Here is a 22,195-nt window from a genome sequence, read left to right as displayed (position 1 = left end):
AGTAGATCACGGGGCAGGAGGGGCGAGTCAGTAGATCACGGGGCAGGAGGGTCGGTAGATCACGGGGCAGGAGGGATGAGTCAGTAGATTACAGGGCAGGAGGGACAAGTCAGTAGATCACGGGGCAGGAGGGACGAGTCAATAGATCACTGGACAGGAGGGATGAGTCAGTAGATCATGGGGCAGGAGGGGTGAGTCAGTAGATCACGGGGCAGGAGGGACGAGTCAGTAGATCACGGGGCAGGAGGGATGAGTCAGTAGATCATGGGGCAGGAGGGGTGAGTCAGTAGATCACAAGGCAGGAGGGGTGAGTCAGTAGATCATGGGGCAGGAGGGATGAGTCAGTAGATCACGGGGCAGGAGGGGTGAGTCAGTAGATCACGGGGCAGGAGGGGCGAGTCAGTGGATCACGGGGCAGGAGGGACGAGTCAGTAGATCACGGGGCAGGAGGGGTGAGTCAGTAGATCACAAGGCAGGAGGGGTGAGTCAGTAGATCACGGGGCAGGAGGGGTGAGTCAGTAGATCACAGGGCAGGAGGGGTGAGTCAGTAGATCACGGGGCAGGAGGGACGAGTCAGTAGATCACGGGGCAGGAGGGGTGAGTCAGTAGATCACGGGGCAGGAGGGGTGAGTCAGTAGATCACAGGGCAGGAGGGGTGAGTCAGTAGATCACGGGGCAGGAGGGACGAGTCAGTGGATCACGGGGCAGGAGGCGTGAGTCAGTGGATCACGGGGCAGGAGGGATGAGTCAGTAGATTACAGGGCAGGAGGGGCGAGTCAGTAGATCACGGGGCAGGAGGCGTGTGTCAGTAGATGTCGGGCAGGAGGGGCGAGTCTGTACATCACGGGCGGAAGACAAGTTGGCAGTTTTGGGCAGGAGCGAGCAGGGGTCTTTTTATCCTTTACTGCTGTTCGGAGCAGTATTCGCAGACTGTGTTCTCTTTGACAGTTGGACAAGTTGCAGGACTGATGCCTACCATTGTCCTGTATTGAACATAGAAAACATAAAAATCTTAAAATGCAGAAATCAATATTGCTTTTTAAACATTTAATATGTACAAAACACACAATCAGATAACTGTGCTTTATAGAAAGTGCCTCATATGGAATCTTCATGATTGTGTTTACAACTCTTCTACAACAAGCGCACAGACAATCTTCCCTTTATATAACCAACATAAATCACATGCCTAATGTGCTTATGAATTATGCTGCTTGTCCTTCTCACTGTACTTGTGGTAAATTACAACTTTCCCATTTATAACCTGTATACAACTGGTACTGCACTCCTCTAAGTTCTGGAACATTATATTCATAGCTGGATCAGAAACTTACTGCATAGAGAAAACATCAGAACAAGCTTTATCTCCTGTCTTTGTTCAAGGACAGGTGAGGTGGTCTGCTATCTTATGCTGAGATATGCCATTCATACCTTTGTTACCTCTAAACTCGATTATTCCAATGCTGTCCTACCATCCCCTTCTTAAACTTGAGCTCATCCAAAATTCTGTTGCCCGTATCCTAACTCACACCAAGTCCTGTTCATCCATCACCCCTGTTCTCGCGGACCTACACTGGCGCCCTGGCCGGAAACGGCTCAATTTTAAAATTCTCATCCTTGTTTTCAAATCCTTCCATGGCCTCGCCTCTCACTATCTCGGTAGTCTACTCCAGCCCTACAACCTTCAGAGATCTCTGCGCTCCTCCAATTCTAGCCTCTTGTGCATCCCTTCAGCCTTCAGCTGCCTAGGCCCTAAGCTGTGGTAAATAAGGTTGGTGAGCTGCAGAAGCAAATAGTCACATGGGGATATGATGTGGCGATAACAGAGACCTGGCTCAAAAAAGGGCAGAATTGGGTACTAAATATTCCTGGATATAAGGAAGGCGGAGGCGCTAACGGGGCGTAAAGGGGTTATCGCCTGGTGGGAGGGTGATAATAGCGCCTCCCGAGGCTACTGAGGCACTAGCCGATAGCGCCGCCGGTACTCCCGCGCCGGGCGCTAAATGTCTGCCGCTAATTCAGTTACCGCCCTCAAACGGGCGTAACCAAATTTCTGGTTCGGCCTCAACTGGAGTATTGCGTCCAATTCTGGGCACAACACTTTAGGAAGGATAAGAAGGCCTTAGAGAGGATGCAGAAAAGATTTACAAGAATGATTCCAGGGATGAGGGACTTCAGTGGATAGACTGGAGAAGCTGGGGTTGTTCTCCTATGAGCAGAGAATGTTTGAGAAGAGATGTGATAGAGGTGTTCAAAATCATGAGGGGTCTAGACAGAGTAGATATAGAGAAACTGTTCCCATTGGCGGAAGGGTTGAGAACCAGAGGACACATTTTAAGGTGACTGGCAGAAGAATCAAAGGCGACATGAGGAAAAACTTTTTTACGCAGCGAGTGGTTAGGATCTGGAATGCATGCTTGAAAGGTTGGTGGAGGCAGATTCAATCGTGGCTTTCAAAAGGGAATTGGATAAGCACCTGAAGGAAAAAAAATTGCAGGGCTACGGGGAAAGGGCGGGGGAGTGGGACTAGCTGAAGTGCTCTTGCAGGGAGCTGGCATGGGCTTGATGGGCTGAATGGCCTCCTTCTGCACTGTAACCATTCTATGGTTCTCTGAAAATGGTTACCTCTTTCCTCACAAGCTTCAGACTGCTTTTGGATGATCAGTCATGCACATCATCTAATTATTCATTCTGCTGCTACTGGCCACTGGATGTCCACTGTAGTAAAGAGAATCATTATTGAAGCTCAGACCAAGTTACTTAAAGCAGAACCCCAGATATCTTAGGTGGTAAAAAGCCAAAATTTATAGTGATATTGTATCTTATGGCCTCGATATTAACAGGAGCGGGTTATGTAGGTGGGGGGGTGCTGGGGCGGGGTGGTGGCGTTTCGGACAGTGTGCGTCTTTGGTACTTGGCAGGTTCCCTGCCCGGAAGTCAACCTGATTGACAGACTTGGCTTCCAGTCAGGCGGCAAGGACTCTGGAGCAGGCCGCAGGAGCAGGTGGTCCGATCCCTGACCCGGGGGGCAGGGGGGAGTGGTTCAATCCCGGGGGAGGCGGGCGAATACGATCCTCGACCCCGGGGGGGTGGTGGGGGGGGTGGTCCGATGTGGAGGGAGCCTGGGGGGCCGGTGGAAGCAATCCGGCTCCTTCTGGTCCATAAGCAGTGCTGCAAAGGCACTTACCTTCTCCCCGAAGCGGTCCTTCCCTTCTCTTCAGCTGCCGGGTTTCTCGATGCCACTGCTAAACCTGCTCGGAAGGTCCAATCAAAGGCCGTCAGCCTCATTCAAATATTTAAATTGCCAACCCGCCTCCTGGGAGAGGGTTGGCTGTCCACCCCCTTGTCCTGCCGCTGTTAAACCCGGAAGTGGGTGAGTTGGAGGTGGGTTTCAGATTTTTCAAATTTTAACGTCTGACCCGACCCCAAGCCTCCCATTTTTGAGTGTTAAAATTCACCCCTATGTTTCTGACTGTCTAATGTTCCTTTCCAAAAAGTAACTGCAAAGTGATTTATTGCAGAATGTTCAATGTAAACAAATGCAATAGAGTCCCATTAATCACTCAAACATCCTGCAACCCAAGTACAGTTAGATATGTAAATAACCTGGACTAATATTTAAATATGTGACCAACTGCAAAATTGGTTGTTGAGAAGTTTAGAGCACAGCCTGAAAACATAACTCCTTGCACAACTCTACCTGCCAACAGATCAGGGATAAGATTCTGGTATTTTGACTGGTTATGGGAAGAGGGCTTTTACAGTATGAGCCAAGCAAATTATACAAAATTAATTTGGTTTGCTGCATCCTACATAACCTTGTTCTATCTGTCCATCATCTGTGCTTTTCAGCATACCCAATAGCTGAAGACCAGCTTCTGTATTTTCTTCTTTTAATTATGGAACCTTTTTCTGATCTTTACAGCTGGGGTCACATGTTTAGCCAGCTGGTGATGTTCTCATAAGCTTGGAGACTAGTACATGGATGAAAGGGTTGTGTGTCTCAGCGGAATATTGCTGCCTCCTCATCATTACTTCTTTCACGATGATGGATGCCTCAGTATCATCAATCAAACCTTCCTGAACCACATCTCTGAAGTTTCCAATCAGGCCACCAAGGGTCAAGATGTTCATTTCCTATTTGTTAAGTTGCTAATCCGTAGTAATTACAGCTACACTTTGATCAATTCGCTAACTTTGTAAACAGCAAGTGTAATGGGGCTGTTCAGAAGAAACTGCAGCATTCCGATAAGTTCAACAACAATAATTTGCATTTATATCGTGTCTTTAATACAGGAAAATGTTCAAAGGTGCTTCACAAAAGAGTAATAAGACAAAAATTGACACTGAGCCGAATATGGAGACATTAGGACAGGTGACTAAAAGCTTGGTCAAGGAGGTAAATTTTAAGGAGGGTCTTAAAGGAGAGAGGTGGAGAGACGGAGAGGCTGAGGGACGGAATTCCAGAGCTTTGGGCCTAGACAGTTGAAGGCAAGGCTGCTAATGGTGGGGTGAAGGGAGTGGGGTGAAGGGAGTGGGGGCTGCACAAGATTTGTTTTTTATTCGTTTATGGGATGTGGGCGTCGCTGGCAAGGCCAGCATTTATTGCCCATCCCTAGTTGCCCTTGAGAAGGTGGCGGTGAGCTGCTTTCTTTAACTGCTGCAGTCCGTGTGGTGATGATACTCCCACAGTGCTGTTAGGTAGGGAGTTCCAGGATTTTGACCCAGCAACGATGAACGATCGGTGATATACTTCCAAGTCAGGATGGTGTGTGACTTGGAGGTGGTGGTGTTCTCACGCGCCTGCTGCCCTTGTCTTTCTAGGTGGTAGAGGTCGCTGGTTTGGGAGGTGCTGCCAAAGAAGCCTTGGCGAGTTGCTGCAGTGCATCTTGTAGATAGTACACACTGCAGCCATGGTACGCTGGTGGTGGAGGGAATTAATGTTTAAGGGGTGCCAATCAAGCGGGCTGCTTTATCCTGGATGGTGTCTTGCTTCTTGAGTGTTGTTGGAGCTGCACTCATCCAGGCAAGTGGAGAGTATTCCATCACACTCCTTACTTGTGCCTTGTAGATGGTAGAAAGGCTTTGGGGAGTCAGGAGGTGAGACACTCACCACAGAATACCTAGCCCCTGACCTGCTCTTGTTGCCACAGTATTTATGTGGCTGGTCCAGTTAAGTTTCTGGTCAATGGTGACCTCCAGGATATTGATGGTGAGGGATTCGGCAATGGTAATGTGGTTGAATCTCAAGGGGCGGTGGTTAGACTTTCGCTTGTTAGAAATAGCCATTGCCTGGCTCTTCTCTGGCGCAAATGTTACCTGCCACTTATCAGCCCAAGCCTGAACGTCGTCCAGGTCTTGCTGCATGCGGGCATGGACTGCTTCATTATCTGAGAAGTTGTGAATGGCGCTAAACACAGTGCAGTCATCAGTGAACATCTCTATTTCTGACCTTATGTTGGAGGGAAGGTCATTGATGAAGCAGCTGAAGATGATTGGGCCTAGGACACTGCCCTGAGGAACTCCTGCAGCGATGTCCTGGGGCTGTGATGATTGACCTTCAAGCACCACAACTATCTTCTTTTGTGCTAGGCATGACTTCAGCCAGTGGAGAGTTTTCCCCCCGATTCCCATTGACTTCAGTTTTACTCGGACTGCTTGATGCCACACCTGGTTAAATGCTGCCTTGATGTCTAGGGCAGTCACTCTCACCTCACCTCTGGAATTCCTGAGTTGGCGGAACATAGAGCTCTTGGAGAGTTACAGGGCTGGAGGAGGTCACAGAGATATGGAGGGCTGAGGTTATGGAGGGATTTGAACAATTAGATAAGAATCAATTAGTTAATTTGTTTGCCTTGTGCAAACAGTTATCCCATTAAAAAAACAACAGAAGTATCCAGAAACTCAACTGCCTCAAGCTAAAATATACTGAAAGTATGATAGTTATATAGTATCATCGCTAACAATATTGTATGAATACAATTTTGTTCGCATGAAATATGTAAATACCATGGAAATGCATGTAAATTAATGCAGAAAAATGTTCATTTGTAAACATAGTTATTCTACAACAGCAGCTATTGTTCTGGGATTTTACTTTTCTTCTTGTTATGCATGCATTCTGAAGGTCAATTCATTTGTTTTCATTTTTGCTATAAAAAATCTGATGTTTAATTCCTCTTGAGGGGTATCTAAGAAGCATTGGCCATGTCCTGACCAGGTGTCTGATTCCTACCTTTAAAAGGATAAAGTGAGAGTAAGAGTCAGACTATAACTGTGTGTTCCCAATCGACCAAGCATAAATTGGTAAACAGCCTCATCTTACTGTAATTTTTGCAAGGGATAGTACTGCACATGCTTATTGCTGTCATCATGAAGTATTATTAGGAACTCATCTCACACAGATTTCACCAGCACTGCCTAAAGCAAAGGTTGGTATTGGAAGATTGTTGTGATAATCAGGACGCTGAATAATGAGTCTAATAAGGAGTTTTACAGAAACAGTAACCACACTCGGGGAAAAATTCGGTTGATTTGCGCCTCCCGTTAGCACCCTAAGAGGGCGCTCATGGGGCGCAATGCAACTAGCACCTGAGCGCGGCGCTGCTAACGCCTCCCGCGAAATTCAGTGGGAGGTTGGCGGTGGCGTGAACCGTTAGCGCCCCGTGGCGCTGCGCCTCTGGAGGACGCTATGTCTGACAGGGTCAGGAGAGCCTACCTGTGGCCAGGGTGGCGCAAATTAAAGGGAAGGTGCCGGGCGGCCATTTTTGTTGCTGGCCGCCTGCCAGTACCTGCCCCCGTTGCCATCCCTGGCCTCCTGTGCAGCCCCCACCACGGGGTGCCGGCTGCGCTCAAGAGGAGTGCTGGGCTCTTTTGCCGGCACTCCGATCCCTGGCGGCCCAACTAGACCCCGGGTCGCGCTGCGCTAGACCCTTCCCCTTTAATAAGTGGAGGAATGCCTGCAGTACCGTGGCACAATGTTCCGCAGCGCATGGCACTGCTGCTCATAGCGCCGCAATATTCACTCGCAGCGCCCCAAGAGGTCTTGGGGCGCTACCAGTGAATTTTGGGCGCGGGGGCACTAACTTGGGTGCAACCCGATTTTGCCCCCTCAGACCCCATATGCTTTGGTAAATTTTGACTGATTCTAGGGTACAATTTGAGGACTTTCACCTGGTTCTAGATGTTCAGAAAGCTATCCTAAACCTGGATAATCTTTCCCAGTATTGTCTGGAAATTATCTGCTTTAAAGGTAATGCTGTGAGAAAGTTGAAATCGCATCTTATACAGATCCACTACATTCTCTGAGCAACCATCTTGCAGACTAGCTCCAGAAAATGTTTGGGATAAAAATTCAAGTTAACACTCCTTAAATTCATTAGGCAGGCATGCAACTCAGTTTTCCTTAAGAACTCAGGTTTTGGCGGGGGTGGGGGGGGGGGGGGGGGAGTGCGGTGGGGCGCTCGCCCATTCCTTTCCTGCCTCGATCTGACCGTAGGCAATTTTAAATTGTGGGTGGCAAGGACACCAGTCCCAAACCGGCAGGCTCCTCTTTAAATATGAAGATCAGGCTCCAATGACGTCATTGGAGCTAGATCTACAATTTTAACCTGAATGGAGGAGCAGTGGTGATTTCCGTGTGACTTATCTGACTGTCAGGGACAGTTCCAACAGCAGTGGCCTCCTGTCAGGTTTGGGTTTGATCTTGAATATGGAAATGATGACCGGGATCTAAAATTTCACCAGGCCTCGGCATGCAAGTTTGTCACTTGTCCTGCCACCTCCCTCCCATATCGTCCCCGCCCCCAGTTAAAATCGAGGCCTTTTGTTCTGCATGGTTGTCTGCACCTTAACCCTGCAAATGGGAATGGCATTTGCAGATTCTTTTAGTGATTGTGGCCTAGGAATTCCCTACCTTACTGCCAAGAGTTAGCACTGCAATCCTGGCGAAAAAGGGCAGCCGCCACTCTAACGCCCTTCTTTGACACGGAACTCGGCAGCCTCCATTTTGGTGAGGGCTGATAGCAGCACTGGCCTTGGAGATGGAAATATGGAGGGCGTGACATCACGTCGACTTAACGTCACGCTCTACGAACTTTGACCTGAGCACTGAGTTTAGCTGGGTCCTAAACTCATTCTGAAAAGCAAGCGTGCAGTAGACTGACAGATGCTGTCGGCACTTCTTAAAGGGACACACACATTTTTCAGGTAAATTTGCAATGAGCAGGGTGTGGATGGAGAGCAAGATCAACCCTCCCCTTTAAGAACTGGCCGGCGCCAGTGTGTCTGTGTTCCATTGCTGACTGACCTCACCTGAGCTTCGCCAGCGCTCTGAGGTAGCGCCTCGCTCCTCGGCCTTTGCGCCTTGAGAGGTGTGTAGCGCCTGATTTAGCGCTCTAATCACCTCCAGGAGCAATAAAAAACAAATTTGCAGTCGGAGGTGATAATTAGCACCAGGCGCTAAACTTTGTGCACGGCCGATAATTGCGTCCCAAATGGGGCGATACTGAATTTCTCCCCCATAATATCCTGAGGGGTCTGGACAGGGTGGATGTGGAGAGGATGCTTCCTCTTGTGGGAGAATCTAGAACTAGGGGTCACTGTTTAAAAATAAGAGGTCGCCCATTTAAGACAGAAATGAGGAGAAATTTTTTCTCACAGAGGGTCGTGAGTCTTTGGAACTTTCTTCCTCAGAGGGCAGTGGAAGCAGAGTCTTTGAATATTTTTAAGGCAGAGGTAGATAGATTCTTGGTAATCAAGGGGGTGAAAAGTTATCGGGGATAGGTGGGAATGTAGAGTAATCGGATCAGCCATGATCTTATTGAATGGCGGAGCAGGTTCGAAGGGCCGAGTGGTCTACTCCTGCTCCTAATTCGTATGTTCGTATGTAAGAAGACAGGAAATGTTGAAAATACTCAGCAGGTCAGGCAGCTTCCATGGAGCGAGAAACAGAGTTCACCTATCAGTTCGAGAGTCTGCCTGAGCTGCTGAGCATTTCCAGCATTTTCTGCTTTTTTTTCAGATTTCCAGATTTGCTTGCAGAGAGAAGAGGAAAACGCAGAAGAGAAAGGCGCAGAAGAGGAGGAAGACACAGAAGAGGAAGATGTAGAAGAGGAAGAAGCAGAAGAGGAGGAAGCAGAATGAAAGATGCAACCCAGACACCCCCTTTCTGGCTGGGATACCTAGGATGGAATCATTCGCCTGTGGTACCAGTGACAACAACCCCAATTCCCCTCTTAACATTTGTCCCACACTTTACCTTCCCTCTGTTACTGACCATCACAGTGTCGTCTTGGCCACAATGCTGAAATAAAAGCCACCACAAAGCAAACTTTCCAATCCAACCTTATACATCTATCCATCCAAAATGACATCAAGAATCAACTCATCAGTCTTATGTATTCCCTTAGTGACTGTCATGTGTGTGCCTTTGCCTATCCTACTAATGTCATGCAGTGCAGCCCCAGTAGCTGCAGAGTGTCTGGTGGAAGGCTGCTGCCTTTCAGTGGGGTCACTGCAAATGGACTTGCTGGTGGACGGTGAGGAGCTGGTGGCTTGGAGTGTGAAATCGAATGATGGTGTTTCTTCTTCTTCGCTCTCCTCTCTCTCTTCTGGGTCAAACACTGGCTGAGCAGGCTGCATTTCTTGAGTGAAATGAGGAAGGTACAAGGGTGGAGTTGTGGTGAGAGGAGGGCGGGAAAGCAAGAGCTGCATGTGAGAAGGAGGATAACATATGAGGGTACCTTTTGTATCCTTTCAGCCCCGCCGCTGGCCAAGGGCTCAGCCATGCCCCTGCCAAGAATGGCCAGCATCATCTCCTCCAAGAGGGTGAAGTAAAGGTAGGAATGGGAGGTGTACCTCGTGTTTGGTACAGATTGTTGGTAAGTGAGTGATTGAGGGGCGGGGGGAGTCGTGCAGTGAGCAGTGTGTGAGGCTAGTGGTGCAGTTGGTAGGAGATGGCTCTTAAAGATGCATTTACTGACCTTGACCACTGGTCTGAGGTCATGAAGCTTCTGTGGGCACTGGAGCCAGGTGATGGGAGCGACACTGCTGGCTGTGACAGCCTCGGTAACCTGGTCCCACATTGTTCTTTCTGGAGGGCCTCTTAGCCCCTGTGGGTAGAGGACATCAGAACATAAGAAATGGGAGCAGGAGTAGGCCAAATTGGATCCTGAGCCTGCTCCACCATTCAATAAGATCATGGCTGATCTTCTACCTCAACTCCACTTTCCTGCACTATCCCCATATCCCTTGATTCCCTTAATATCCAAAAATATATCAATCTCTGTCTTAAATATACTCAACAACTAAGGCTCTACAGCCCTCTGGCAAGGACACCCAGGTTCCTCTGAACAGCAACATTTCCCAATCTCTCACCAGTTAAAAATTACTCTGCTTTTCTATTTTTCCTACCAATGTGGATAACTTCACATTTCTCCCCATTATATTCCATTTGCCATGTTCTTCCCACTCACTAAGTCTGTCTATAGCCCCTTGAAACCTCTTTGCATCCTCCTCACTACTTACTTTCCCACCTAGCTTTGTATCATCAGCAAACTTGGATATATTACATTTGGTCCCCTCATCCAAATCATTGATGTAGATTGTGAATAGCTGAGGCCCAAGCACTGGTCCTTGCAGTACCCCACTAATTACAGCCTGCCAACCCGAAAATGACCCATTTATTCCTACTCTCTGATTTCTGTCTGTTAACCAATTCTCAATCCATGCTAACATATTACCTCCAATCCCATGAGCCCTAAATTTCTTTAATAACCTCTTGTGTGGCACCTTAGCGAATGCCTTCTGAAAATCCAAATACACCACATCCACTGGTTCCCCCTTATCTATTCTGTTAGTTACAACCTCAAAAAACTCCAACAGATTTGTCAACCTCTCTTGCAATGTTGACCCCCTGAACAAAGCTGGACTCTGGGTGCCCCTTCCCTGGCTTGCTGAGCCATTTGTGTTAGTGCTGAAGCACTTTTAGCATTTTTCTAGGTGCGGAAGGCAATTCAGCTTGAAGAGTTGAAGACTGGCATTTGGGAATTCTTTTTAATGTTAATTTTTTTTCAGAAGGCAATAAGGGCCAAAAACTGCCTATTTTTACATGATTTTTCTTTTTTCTTTTCAGAAGGCAGTTCCTCTTTAAAGGACCGAATTGCTTTCTGAAATGACAGCCTTGCTTTAAGAGCAGGCTGTTCTTGCTGCAATGACGCTATGGCCACATTATATTGGGTCTCTTGTTGGGACAAACACCACCAAAACGGCCTTGCACAGTGAGTTTACCACTGAGCTAATGTTAATTAGCCACCAGCGCCAATTTACCGGGCCTACCAGCACCATCAATTTCGGCGGCCGTTAACACGGCCCACAATGGCACCGGCAGGTTATTAGCGATATTGAATTTCTAGGCCTATATACCTTATTCAATTATCCAAGCATGTGTATGTCGTGAATTCTAAACTGTGATTTTAATAGATATTCAGTGGTGAGTAATATGTAAAACCTAAAACTGCAGAAAGATATTCTGAATCTTCACAACAATCTATCCAAAATTGTACTGTATATCCTCAAAGAATCACACTAACAGACCCATTTCTTAGCTTACATTTTGAAGTTCATAAAATTTTAAACCAAACTAAAAGCGATACTGCTTATTAATTTGTAGCTAATACTCCATTGATGGTAATTTTTTTTGTGGATCAAAGGACAATTTTCTTTAAGGCAGTAAAACATTTCGAAGGCTAATTGATCACATTTTAGTATTGCGACTTCTAACAACCTAAACATAGCACAAAGTTAACATAAGAACATAAGAATTAGGAGCAGGAGTGGGCCATAACGCCCTTCGAGCCTACTCCGCCATTCAATAAGATCATGGCTGATCTTCGAGCTCAATTCCAGTTTCCCGCTAGATCTCCATATCCCTTGATTCCCCTAGAGTCCAAAAATCTATCTGTCTCAGCCTTGAATGTACTCAACGATTCAACAGCCACAGCCCTTTGGGGTAGAGAATTCCAAAGATTCACAACCCTCTGCAAAAATATAAAAACAGATAGTAAGAGTTTTTATAGTTATATAAAAAGAAAAAGGGTGGCTAAAGTAAATGTTGGTCCCTTAGAGGATGAGACCGGGAAATTAATGGTGGGAAATATGGAGATGGCAAAAACACTGAATGAATATTTTATATCAGTCTTTACAGTAGAAGACACTAAGAATACCCTAACACTGGACAAACGGGGGGCTAAAGGGGGGGAGGAGCTAAACATGATCAAAATCACTAAGGAAGTGGAACTCGGTAAAATAATGGGACTCAAGGCGGATAAATCACCTGGACCTGATGGCTTACATCCTAGGGTCTTGAGGGAAGTGGCGGTTGGGATTGTGGATGCATTGGTAATAATTTTCCAAAACTCCCTGGACTCGGCAAAGGTCCCGGCAGACTGGAAAACTGCTAATGTAACACCCTTATTTAAAAAGGGCAGTAGACAGAAGGCTGGAAACTATAGACCGGTTAGCCTAACATCTGTGGTAGGTAAAATTTTGGAGTCCATTATTAAGGAGACAGTATCAGGACATTTGGATAATCATAATTTAATAGGACAAAGTCAGCATGGTTTTATGAAGGGGAAGTCATGTTTGACAAATTTGCTGGAGTTCTTTGAGGAAGTAACATATAGGGTGGATAAAGGGGAACCAGTGGACGTAGTGTATTTAGACTTCCAAAAGGCATTTGACAAGGTGCCACACAAAAGATTATTGCTTAAGATAAAAAATCTCGGGATTGGGGATAATATTCTGGCATGGATAGAGGATTGGCTATCTAACAGAAGGCAGAGAGTTGGGATAAATGGTTCATTCTCAGACTGGCAATCAGTAACTAGTGGTGTTCCGCAGGGGTCAGTGCTGGGTCCCCAACTCTTTACAATCTATATTAACGATTTGGAGGAGGGGACCGAGTGTAACATATCAAAGTTTGCAGATGATACTAAGATGGGAGGGAAAGTAGTGAGTGAGGAGGACATAAAAAACCTGCAAGGGGACATAGGCAGGCTAAGTGGGCAGAGATTTGGCAGATGGAATACAATACTGGAAAGTGTGAGGTTATGCAGTTTGGCAGGAAAAATCATAGAGCAAGTTATTATCTTAATGGCAAGAAACTGGAAAGTACTGAAGTACAAAGGGATCTGGGGGTCCTGGTGCACGAAACTCAAAAGGTGAGTATGCAGGTGCAGCAAGTGATTAAGAAGGCCAATGGAATGTTGGCTTTCATTGCTAGGGGGATAGAATATAAAAATAGGGAGGTATTGCTTCAGTTGTACAAGGTATTGGTGAGACCGCACCTTTAATACTGCGTACAGTTTTGGTGTCCATACTTAAGAAAAGACATACTTGCTCTCGGGTCAGTACAAAGAAGGTTCACTCGGTTAATCCCGGGGATGAACATATGAGGAGAGGTTGAGTAGATTGGGACTCTACTCATTGGAGTTCAGAAGAATGAGAGGCGATCTTATTGAAACATATAAGATTGTGAAGGGGTTGGATCGGGTGGATGCGGGGAGGATGTTCCCGATGATGGGTGAAACTAGAACTAGGGGGCATAGTCTCAGAATAAGGGGCTGCTCTTTCAAAACTGAGATGAGGAGGAACTACTTCACTCAGAGGGTGGTAGGTCCATGGAATATGCTGCCCCAAAAAGCTGTAGAAGCTACATCATTACATAAATTTAAAACAGAAATAGACAGTTTCCTAGAAGTAAAGGGAATTAAGGGTTATGGGGAGCGGGCAGGAATTTGGACATGAGTCTAGGTTCGGATCGGTCATGGCCCTGTGGGTAGCGGAGCGGGCCCAGGGGCCGTGTAGCCTGATCCTGCTCCTATTTCGTGTGTCTAATTCTGTTAGATTCAGGAGATGGTTCTGCGATAGTGGATTGGCGGTTAGGATCAGATCAGCCATGATCTTATTAAATGGTGGAGCAGGCTCGAGGGGCCGATTGGCCTACTCCTGCTCCTATTTCTTATGTTCTTATGTTCTTATGAGTGAAGAAATTCCTCCTTATCCTGAGACTATGCCCCCTAGTTCTAGGCACTCTATCCAGAGGAAACAACCTCTCAGCATCTACCCTGTCAATCTTCCTCAGAATCTTATTTGTTTCAATGAGATCACCTCTCATTCTTCTAAACTCCAGAGAGTATAGGCCCAATCTACACAATCTCTCCTCAAAGGACAACCTCTCATCCCAGGGATCAATCTAGTGAACCTTCGTGGCAACGCCTCTCGGGCATGTATGTCCTTTCTCAGATAAGGAGACCAAAACTATGCACAGTACTCCAGGTGTGGTCTCACTAAAGCCCTGTACAATTGTAGCAAGACTTCCTTACTCTTGTACTCCAACCCCCTTGCAATAAAGGCCAAATTGCCATTTGCCTTCCTAATTGCTTGCTGTACCTGCATACTCACTTTCTGTGTTTCCTGTACGAGGACACCTAAATCTCTCTGAACACCAACATTTAATAGTTTCTCACCATTTAAAAAATATTCTGCTTTTCTATTCTTCCTACCAAAGTGAATAACCTCACATTTCCCCACATTATACTCCATCTGCCACCTTATTTCCCACTCACTTAACCTGCCTATATCCCATTGCAGGCTCTTTGTGTTCTCCTCACAGCTTACTTTCCCACCTAGCTTTGTATCTCAGCAAACCTGGATACATTACACTCGGTCCCTTCATCTGAGTCATTAATATAGATTGTAAATTGCTGAGGCCCAAGCACTGATCCGTGTGGCACCCCGCTACCAACTCGAAAAAGACCTGTTTATCCCTACTCTCTGTTTTCTGTCCGTTAACCAATCCTTTATCCATGCTAACATATTACCCCCAACCCCATGACCCTTTATCTTGCTTTGCAACCTTTTATGTGGCACCTTATCGAATGCCTTCTGAAAGTCCAAATACACCACATCCACTGGTTCTCCCTTATCTATTCTACCAGTTACATCCTGAAAAAATTCCAGTAGATTAGTCAAGCATGATTTACCTTTTGTAAATCCATGTTGACTTTGTCCGATCCTGTCACTGTTTTCCAAGTGCTCTGCTATTACATCTTTTATAATGGACTCTAGCATTTTCCCCACTACCGATGTCAAGCTTACCGGTCTATAATTCCCCGGTTTTTCTCTACCACCTTTTTTAAATGGCGGGGTTACATTAGCTACCCTCCAATCCATGGGAACTGTTCCAGAGTCTATTGAATTTTGGAAGATGACCAGCAATGCATCTACTATTTCTAGGGCCACTTCCTTAAGTACCCTAGGATGTAGATTATCAGGCCCTGGGGATTTATCGGCCTTCAATCCCCTCAATTTCCCTAACACCATCTCCCTAAAAATACTGATTTCATTCAGTTCCTCCCTCTCATTAAACCCTATGTTCCCCGACATCTCTGGGAGTTTATTTGTGTCCTTCTTTGTGAAGACAGAACCAAAGTATGTATTTAATTGGTCTGCCATGTCTTTGTTCCCCATTATAAATTCCCCTGATTCTGACTGCAAGGTACCTACGCTTGACTTTACCAATCTTTTTCTCTTCACATATCTATAGAAGCTTTTACAGTCAGTTTTTATGTTCCCCGCAAGCTTACTCTCATTCTCTATTTTCCCCCTCTTAATTAATCCCTTTGTCCTCCTTTGCTGAATCCTAAACTGCTCCCAATCCTCAGGTTTGCTGCTTTTTCTGGCCAATTTATATGTCCCCTCCTTGGATCTTATGCTATCCCTAATTTCCTTCGTTAGCCTATGTTGAGTCACCTTTTTTGTTTTATTTTTATGCCAAACAGGGATGAACAAATTCTGTAGTTCATCCATGTGATCTTTAAATGTTTGCCATTGCCTATTCACTGTCAACCCTTTAAGTGACATTCCCCAATCCATCCTAGCCAACTCGCGCCTCATACCATCGTAGTTTCCTTTATTTCAGTTCAGTTCCCAAGTCTCTGAATCAACTACTTCACTCTCTATCTTAATGAAGAATTCTATCATATTATGATGGCTGCTCCCCAAGGGGCCTCACACAACACGATTGCTAATTAATCCTTTCTCATTACATAATACCCAGTCTAAGATGGCCTGATCTCTAGTTGGTTCCTTGACATATTGGTCCAGGAAACCATCCTGTATACACTCTAGGAATTCCTTTTCCATAGTATTGTTACTAATTTGGTTAGACCAATCTAAATGTAGATTAAAGTCACCCATGATAACTGCTGTGCCCTTATTGCACGCATCTCTAATTTCCCGTTTAATGCCATCCCCAACCTCAGCATTACTGTTTGGGGGTCTGTATACAACTCCCACTAACGTTTCTGCCCCTTGGTATTTCTCAGCTCTACCCATACAGATTCCACATCATCAGAGCTAATATCCTTCATTACTATTGTGTTAATCTCCTCTTTAACCAGCAATGCAACCCCACCGCCTTTTCCTTTATGCCTGTACTTCCTAAATATTGAATACCCCTGGATGTTGAATTCCCAGCCTTGGTCACCCTGGAGCCATGTCTCCATAATCCCAATGATATCATATCCGTTTACATCTATTTGCGCAGCTAATTCATCCACCTTATTACAAATGCTCCTCGCATTAAGACACAAAGCCTTCAGGCTTGTTTTTTTAACACTCTTAGACCTTTTAGAATTATTGTTTACTGCGGCCATGTTTGATTTACACCATTGATTTCACTGTCTTCCACTTTTGCTTTTCTCCTTCCTGTCTTTTGCTTCTATCCTTGCTTCCCTTTCCTCTGTCTCCCTGCACAGGTTCCCAAACCCCTGCCATTTTAGTTTAAACCCTCCCCAACAACAAGAGCAAACACTCCCCCGAGGACATCAGTCCTGGTCCTGCGCAGGTGCAAACTGTCCAGTTTGTACTGGTCCCAACTCCCCCAGAACTGGTTCCAATGTCCCAGGAAATTGAATCCCTCCCCCTTGCACCATTCTTCTAGCCACGTATTCAGCTGAAATAGCCTTCTATTTCTACTCTGACTAGCAAGTTGCACTGGTAGCAATCCTGAGATTACTACCTTTGAGGTCCTATTTTTTAATTTACCTCCTAAATCCCTATAATCAGCTTTTAGGACCTCATCCCGTTTTTTACCTATATCGTTGGTACCTATATGCACCATGACAACTGGCTGTTCACCCTCCCCCTCCAGAATGCCCTGCAGCCGCTCCGAGACATCTTTGACCCTTGCACCAGGGAGGCAACATACCATCCTGGAGTCTCGTTTGCGGCCGCAGAAGCGCCTATCTATTCCCCTTACAATAGAATCCCCTATCACTATAGCTTTCTCACTCTTTTTCCACCCGTCCCGTGCAGCAGAACCACCCATGGTGCCAGGAAGTTGGTTGCTGCTGCCTTCCCCCGATAAGCCATCCTCCCCAACAATAAGCAAAGCGGTATATCTATTTGAGAGGGGGATGGCCACAGGGGACCCCTGCACTACCTGCCTGCGCCTACTACTCTGCCTGGCGGTCACCCATTCCCTTCCTGCCTGTGCAGCCTTTACCTGCGGTATGACCAACTGATTAAACGTGATATCCACGACGTCCAAGTTTGCAGATGACACAAAGCTGGGTGGGCGTGTGTGCTGTGAGGAGGATGCCGAGAAACTCCAGTATGATTTGGACAGGTTGGGTGGTTGGGCAGAAGCATGGCAGATGCAATATAATGTGGATAAATGCGAGGTTAACCACTTTGGTGTCAAAAACAGGAAGGCAGGTTATTATCTGAATGGCAATAGATTGGGAGGAGGGGAAGTGCAACGAGACCTGGGTGTCTTTGTGCATCAGTTGCTGAAGGTAAGCATGCAGGTGCAGCAGGTGGTTAAGAAGGCAAATGGTATGTTGACCTTCGTAGCGAGAGGGTTTGAGTACAGGAACAAGAATGTCTTGCTGCAGTTATACAGGGCCTTGGTGAGACCACACCTTGAGTATTGTGTGCAGTTTTGGTCACCTTATCTGAGGAAGGATGTTCTTGCCATGGAGGGAGTACAGCGAAGATTCACCAGGCTGATACCTGGGATGGCAGGAATGATGTAGGAGGAGAGATTGGGTCGATTGGGTGTATACTCGCTGGAGTTTAGAAGAATGAGAAGGGATCTCATTGAAACTTATAAAATTCTAACAGGACAAGACAGACTAGATGCAGGGAGGATGTTCCCGATGGCCGGGGAGTCCAGAACCAGGGGTCACAGTCTAAGGATAAGGGGTAAGCCATTTAGGACAGAGATGAGGAGGAATTTCTTCACCCAGAGAGTGGTGAACCTGTGGAATTCTCTACCACAGAAGGCAGTAGAGGCCAATTCATTAAATATATTCAAGAAGGAGTTAGATATATTTCTTAAGGCTAAAGGGATCAAGGGATATGGAGAGAAGGCAGGGACAGGGTACTGAATTTGGATGATCAGCCATGATCTCATTGAATGGCGGAGCAGGCTCTAGGGGCCGAATGGCCTACTCCTGCTCCTATCTTCTATGTTTCTATGTCCTCAGCATCGCGAATGCTCCAGTATGTATTCATTCGCAGCTCCAGTGCCGCAACACGGTCTGTCAGTAGCTGCAGCTAGATATACTTCCCGCACACATGGTCGTCAGGGACACAGGAAGTGTCCCTGATTTCCCACATAGTGCAGGAGTAGCATGCCACGGGGCTGAGCTGTGCTGCCATGACTTAACCTTTAATTAATTTAAATTAAATCAATACCACCAATTATACTACAAATAAATTATATACTCAAGGGCCCTTGTTTCCTAGTACTCCCCGCTACACAACAGAGACCTTAGAAACTATAACCACAAAATTTAGACCTTCTAAACTTTATAAACTATGAACCTTAACTGTCAGAATATAGAGTATATAAATACTCACCCAATCAGCTGCTTCCTCCTGCCCACTACTATTCTTCGCAACATTGGGCCAGAAATTGGTGAACGGGGCTTGCCGCGCATGCAAGCCCCGTATATGCACTTACCCCGCGCTACTGCCGATCAGCTCCAGGGACGCCTGGACTTGGTGTTTGAAAAAGAAGAATCCCGGGCAGCGTATGACGTCACGCCGCCCAGGAGTGCAGCCAGCGCGAAGCCAGGAGCGTGCAGTGCAAGTGAGACACGCCCCTTGAGGTCTCAGTTTCGCTGGACACGCCCCCAATGTTTCTGTCAAGCTGCTAAGCATTTTTACATGCAAAGCAGCAGTTTAAATAGGTTTTTGGAAGTTTTTTGAAGATTTTGGTAACTTTTATAAACTTTTTAAAATGTTTACATTATTTTGAGTAATCTGAAGTAGTTTTAAAGAGAATTAAAGCAATTTAAAGACTTTTAAAAGCCCTAAAAGAATTTTTTTAATTCCATTTATTTATTTAGCAATGTCGTCGTCATACGTGTCTTCACACTGTTCCCTTTGGGGAACTGTATGAAGTGGTGGAAGGATTTATGGCCATGATTAACGCTCATTCCGTGACCGTAACCATCTTTGAACCAGCCATTAGGGCGGTTAGTCCTATGGCGGGAGGGTTTTACGGGCTCCCACAAGCTATACAAGGAGGGGGGCCACCCACACCCACGGACGCAAATATCCCACTGGATGTCAACCCAGAATTTAGAGCCAGAGCTCCGACTCCACTTGCCGGGACTGTCTGGAGCGGGGTTCGAAACCCTACCCTGATCTGGCCCAGCGGCGGGGATCCTACCGCTATGACAAAGGCCCAATCCGATTAGCAACGTGAAATGGCAGCATAGGGCTCCAGTCACGGGGAGGGAAAAGGCGCAGGAAACGTATGGGTGTCACCTTTTGTGCGGAGTGGGCCTTTTGCGTAGCAGTAAGCATCCCCGCCGCTGGGCCAGAAGGAGTAGGGTTTTGAACCCCACTCCAGACAGTCCCGGCAAGTGGAGTCGGAGCTCCAACTTTAAATTCTGGGTGGACATCCAGCGGGATACTTGCGTCCGTGGGTGTTGGTGGCCCCCCCCCCTCAGATGGGTTGTGGGAGCCCGTAAAACCCTCCCGCCATAGGACTAACCACCCTAATGGCTGGTTCAAAGATGGTTACGGTCACGGAATGAGCGTTAATCACGGCCATAAATCCTTCCACCACTTCATACAGTTCCCCAAAGGGAACAGTGTGAGGATACGTACGATGATGACCTCTTGCGCAATGCACCTCCTTGGACCCTCAGTCGCAGATGCGAGGGGGCAAGTCGTGCAATTGTTAAATTTTTCATTTTATTGACATGTAAAATGTTGGCCCAGTAATTCCCTTCCAAATGCGCGAGTACGGTCGGGGTACTTACGCATCTGGCCGGATGAAATGCCGGTTTTCAGCATGCACAGTGCATGTGGGGAAAACCGGCATTTCCTGTCCTCTGAACGAAGGGGTTCAGAGGCAGAACGCGTGCGACTGCACAGGCAGCGCATGCGCAGTATAATTCGCCGCTTTCATTAATGCTTTCAGTGAGGTCAAGTCATTACAACTTACACATGACAAAAGCATGGGTACAGTTGCTCCAGAGGCTGCGGAGGAAGGTATTTATTATCGTGGAGCTTCTGAAAGAATGTATGTCTGTATATATTCCTTTGCGTGTTATGTATATATTCCTTTACTTATGTGTATGAATGTATTATTTAATTATGACTTTCAGAGAAAGTAACTTATTGGAAAATCATAATTAAAAACATACATTCATACACATTAGTAAAGGAATATAAAACATACATACATATACGTAAAGGAATATATGTGGACATACATACATAACTCATTCTCACATTCCATTCACACAGCCACAATTGCTCCTTCTACCTACCGTTCTGAAAACCCTTTTAAAAAAAAAAAAATTTTAACTTTAAAACTTACTTAAAATTTCTTAAAATAATTTCCCTCCCTTTCCCAAACAAAAATATTGCATTTCAGAAGCTCCACGATAAAATATATCTTCCTCCGCAGCCAATGAACAACTTTACACTTGCTTTTTTCAAGTGTAACTTCTAAGGACTTACCCTCACTGAATCCATCATTGAAATCCACAAAGTTCACTGCGCAAGCGCTGCCTGTGCAGTCGCACGCGCTGTGAATAGACCTCGGGTCTGGAAATGCCGGCGTTCCCCGCATGCGCTGTTCCTGCTGAACGCCGGCATTTCCAACGGCCAAATGTGTGAGTACCCCGACCGTACTCACGCTTCTGGCCGCGAATTTCTGGCCCATTATAAGCCTCTTCTTTTAATCTAATTCTATCCTTAACTTCTTTAGTTGGCCATGGATGGATCACTTTTCCCATGGAGTTTTTATTTTTCAATAGAATGTATATTAATTGAGAATTTTAGAATATTTATTTAAATGTTTGCCACTGCTTATCTTCTGTCATACCTTTTAATCTAATTTCCCAATCTACCTAAGTTCTGTGAGAGTGTACAATGTTGCAGAGAGTTCATTAAAACATTGTTAATAATTTTGTCAAAAATGAACACTAGCAACATTTGAGGCTTTGTAATTGATATGAGATTTCATCAGATAAATGCTTTGATTATTCATTTTAATTTTTTTTGTAAATTTGCTTTCTGATTTTCTAGGATGATTCAAGCTAATAAGTAGCTGAGCAAAGAAGTAACTTCTTGACCATACATTAAGCAGCTTGCTTTTACTTTGTCAAGTATTAATCAAAGATATAGAAGATTAATTTATACATACAGTATATGATATGAAGAATGAACAGAAATATTTTCCAGAGCAAAAATGGGATTTGTACATTCAAGTTAACCCAATATTTTTGGATAAATGCACAAAATGGTTTGACTCAGTAATGCTAGTTGGACATAATGGGCTAGAAATTCAGTGGGCTTTGCGCCCAGTTACCGCCCAAATAGGGTTTCTGCGCCAGTGTAAGAGGGTACGCTGATATTCAGCGCTGCGGTAATGGCGGCGGTAGCCGGTAGCGCTGCGCCGACACCGATGACGTCATCGGTGTGCGCAGTGCCCCGGTTCCGCCCCGCTTCCGGCCCAAACCCCATATTTAGTTGCGGCTGCCTCTTCTGCAGCGGCCGCAAACAGCGATTGAAAAACGGGGCCGTACTGCTGCGCTACTGGGGCGCTTTAAGGTGGAGGTGCGGCCGGCCGCTTTTTCGGCGGCCGCCTGCCCGCACCTCC

The 22,195-nt window shown here is 46.1% G+C and overlaps 1 protein-coding gene across 5 annotated transcripts in view; it reads right to left on the bottom strand.

Annotated features, from left to right (window-relative positions):
• Positions 1 to 22,195, bottom strand: part of cers6 (ceramide synthase 6) — a 384,111-nt gene that overhangs the window by 309,074 nt on the left and 52,842 nt on the right. Inside the window, exon 2 of one of the 5 annotated variants that reach the window (XM_085986469.1) lies at positions 9,984 to 10,112. The exons of the other annotated variants lie outside the window; for them this stretch is intronic. Within the exon in view, the coding sequence (XP_085842595.1) occupies positions 9,984 to 10,006 (23 nt within the window). The 5' untranslated portion in view covers positions 10,007 to 10,112. The remainder of the gene's footprint in view (positions 1 to 9,983; positions 10,113 to 22,195) is intronic. 5 annotated transcript variants of the gene reach the window in all.

Source organism: Somniosus microcephalus, chromosome 4 (genome assembly GCF_052327205.1).
Source record: "Somniosus microcephalus isolate GS21.2 chromosome 4, FLI_Smic_1.0, whole genome shotgun sequence".
Taxonomy (NCBI): Eukaryota; Metazoa; Chordata; class Chondrichthyes; order Squaliformes; family Somniosidae; genus Somniosus; species Somniosus microcephalus.
Note: the sequence above shows the minus strand (reverse complement) of the source record. Positions and strands in the feature narration are given on the sequence as shown.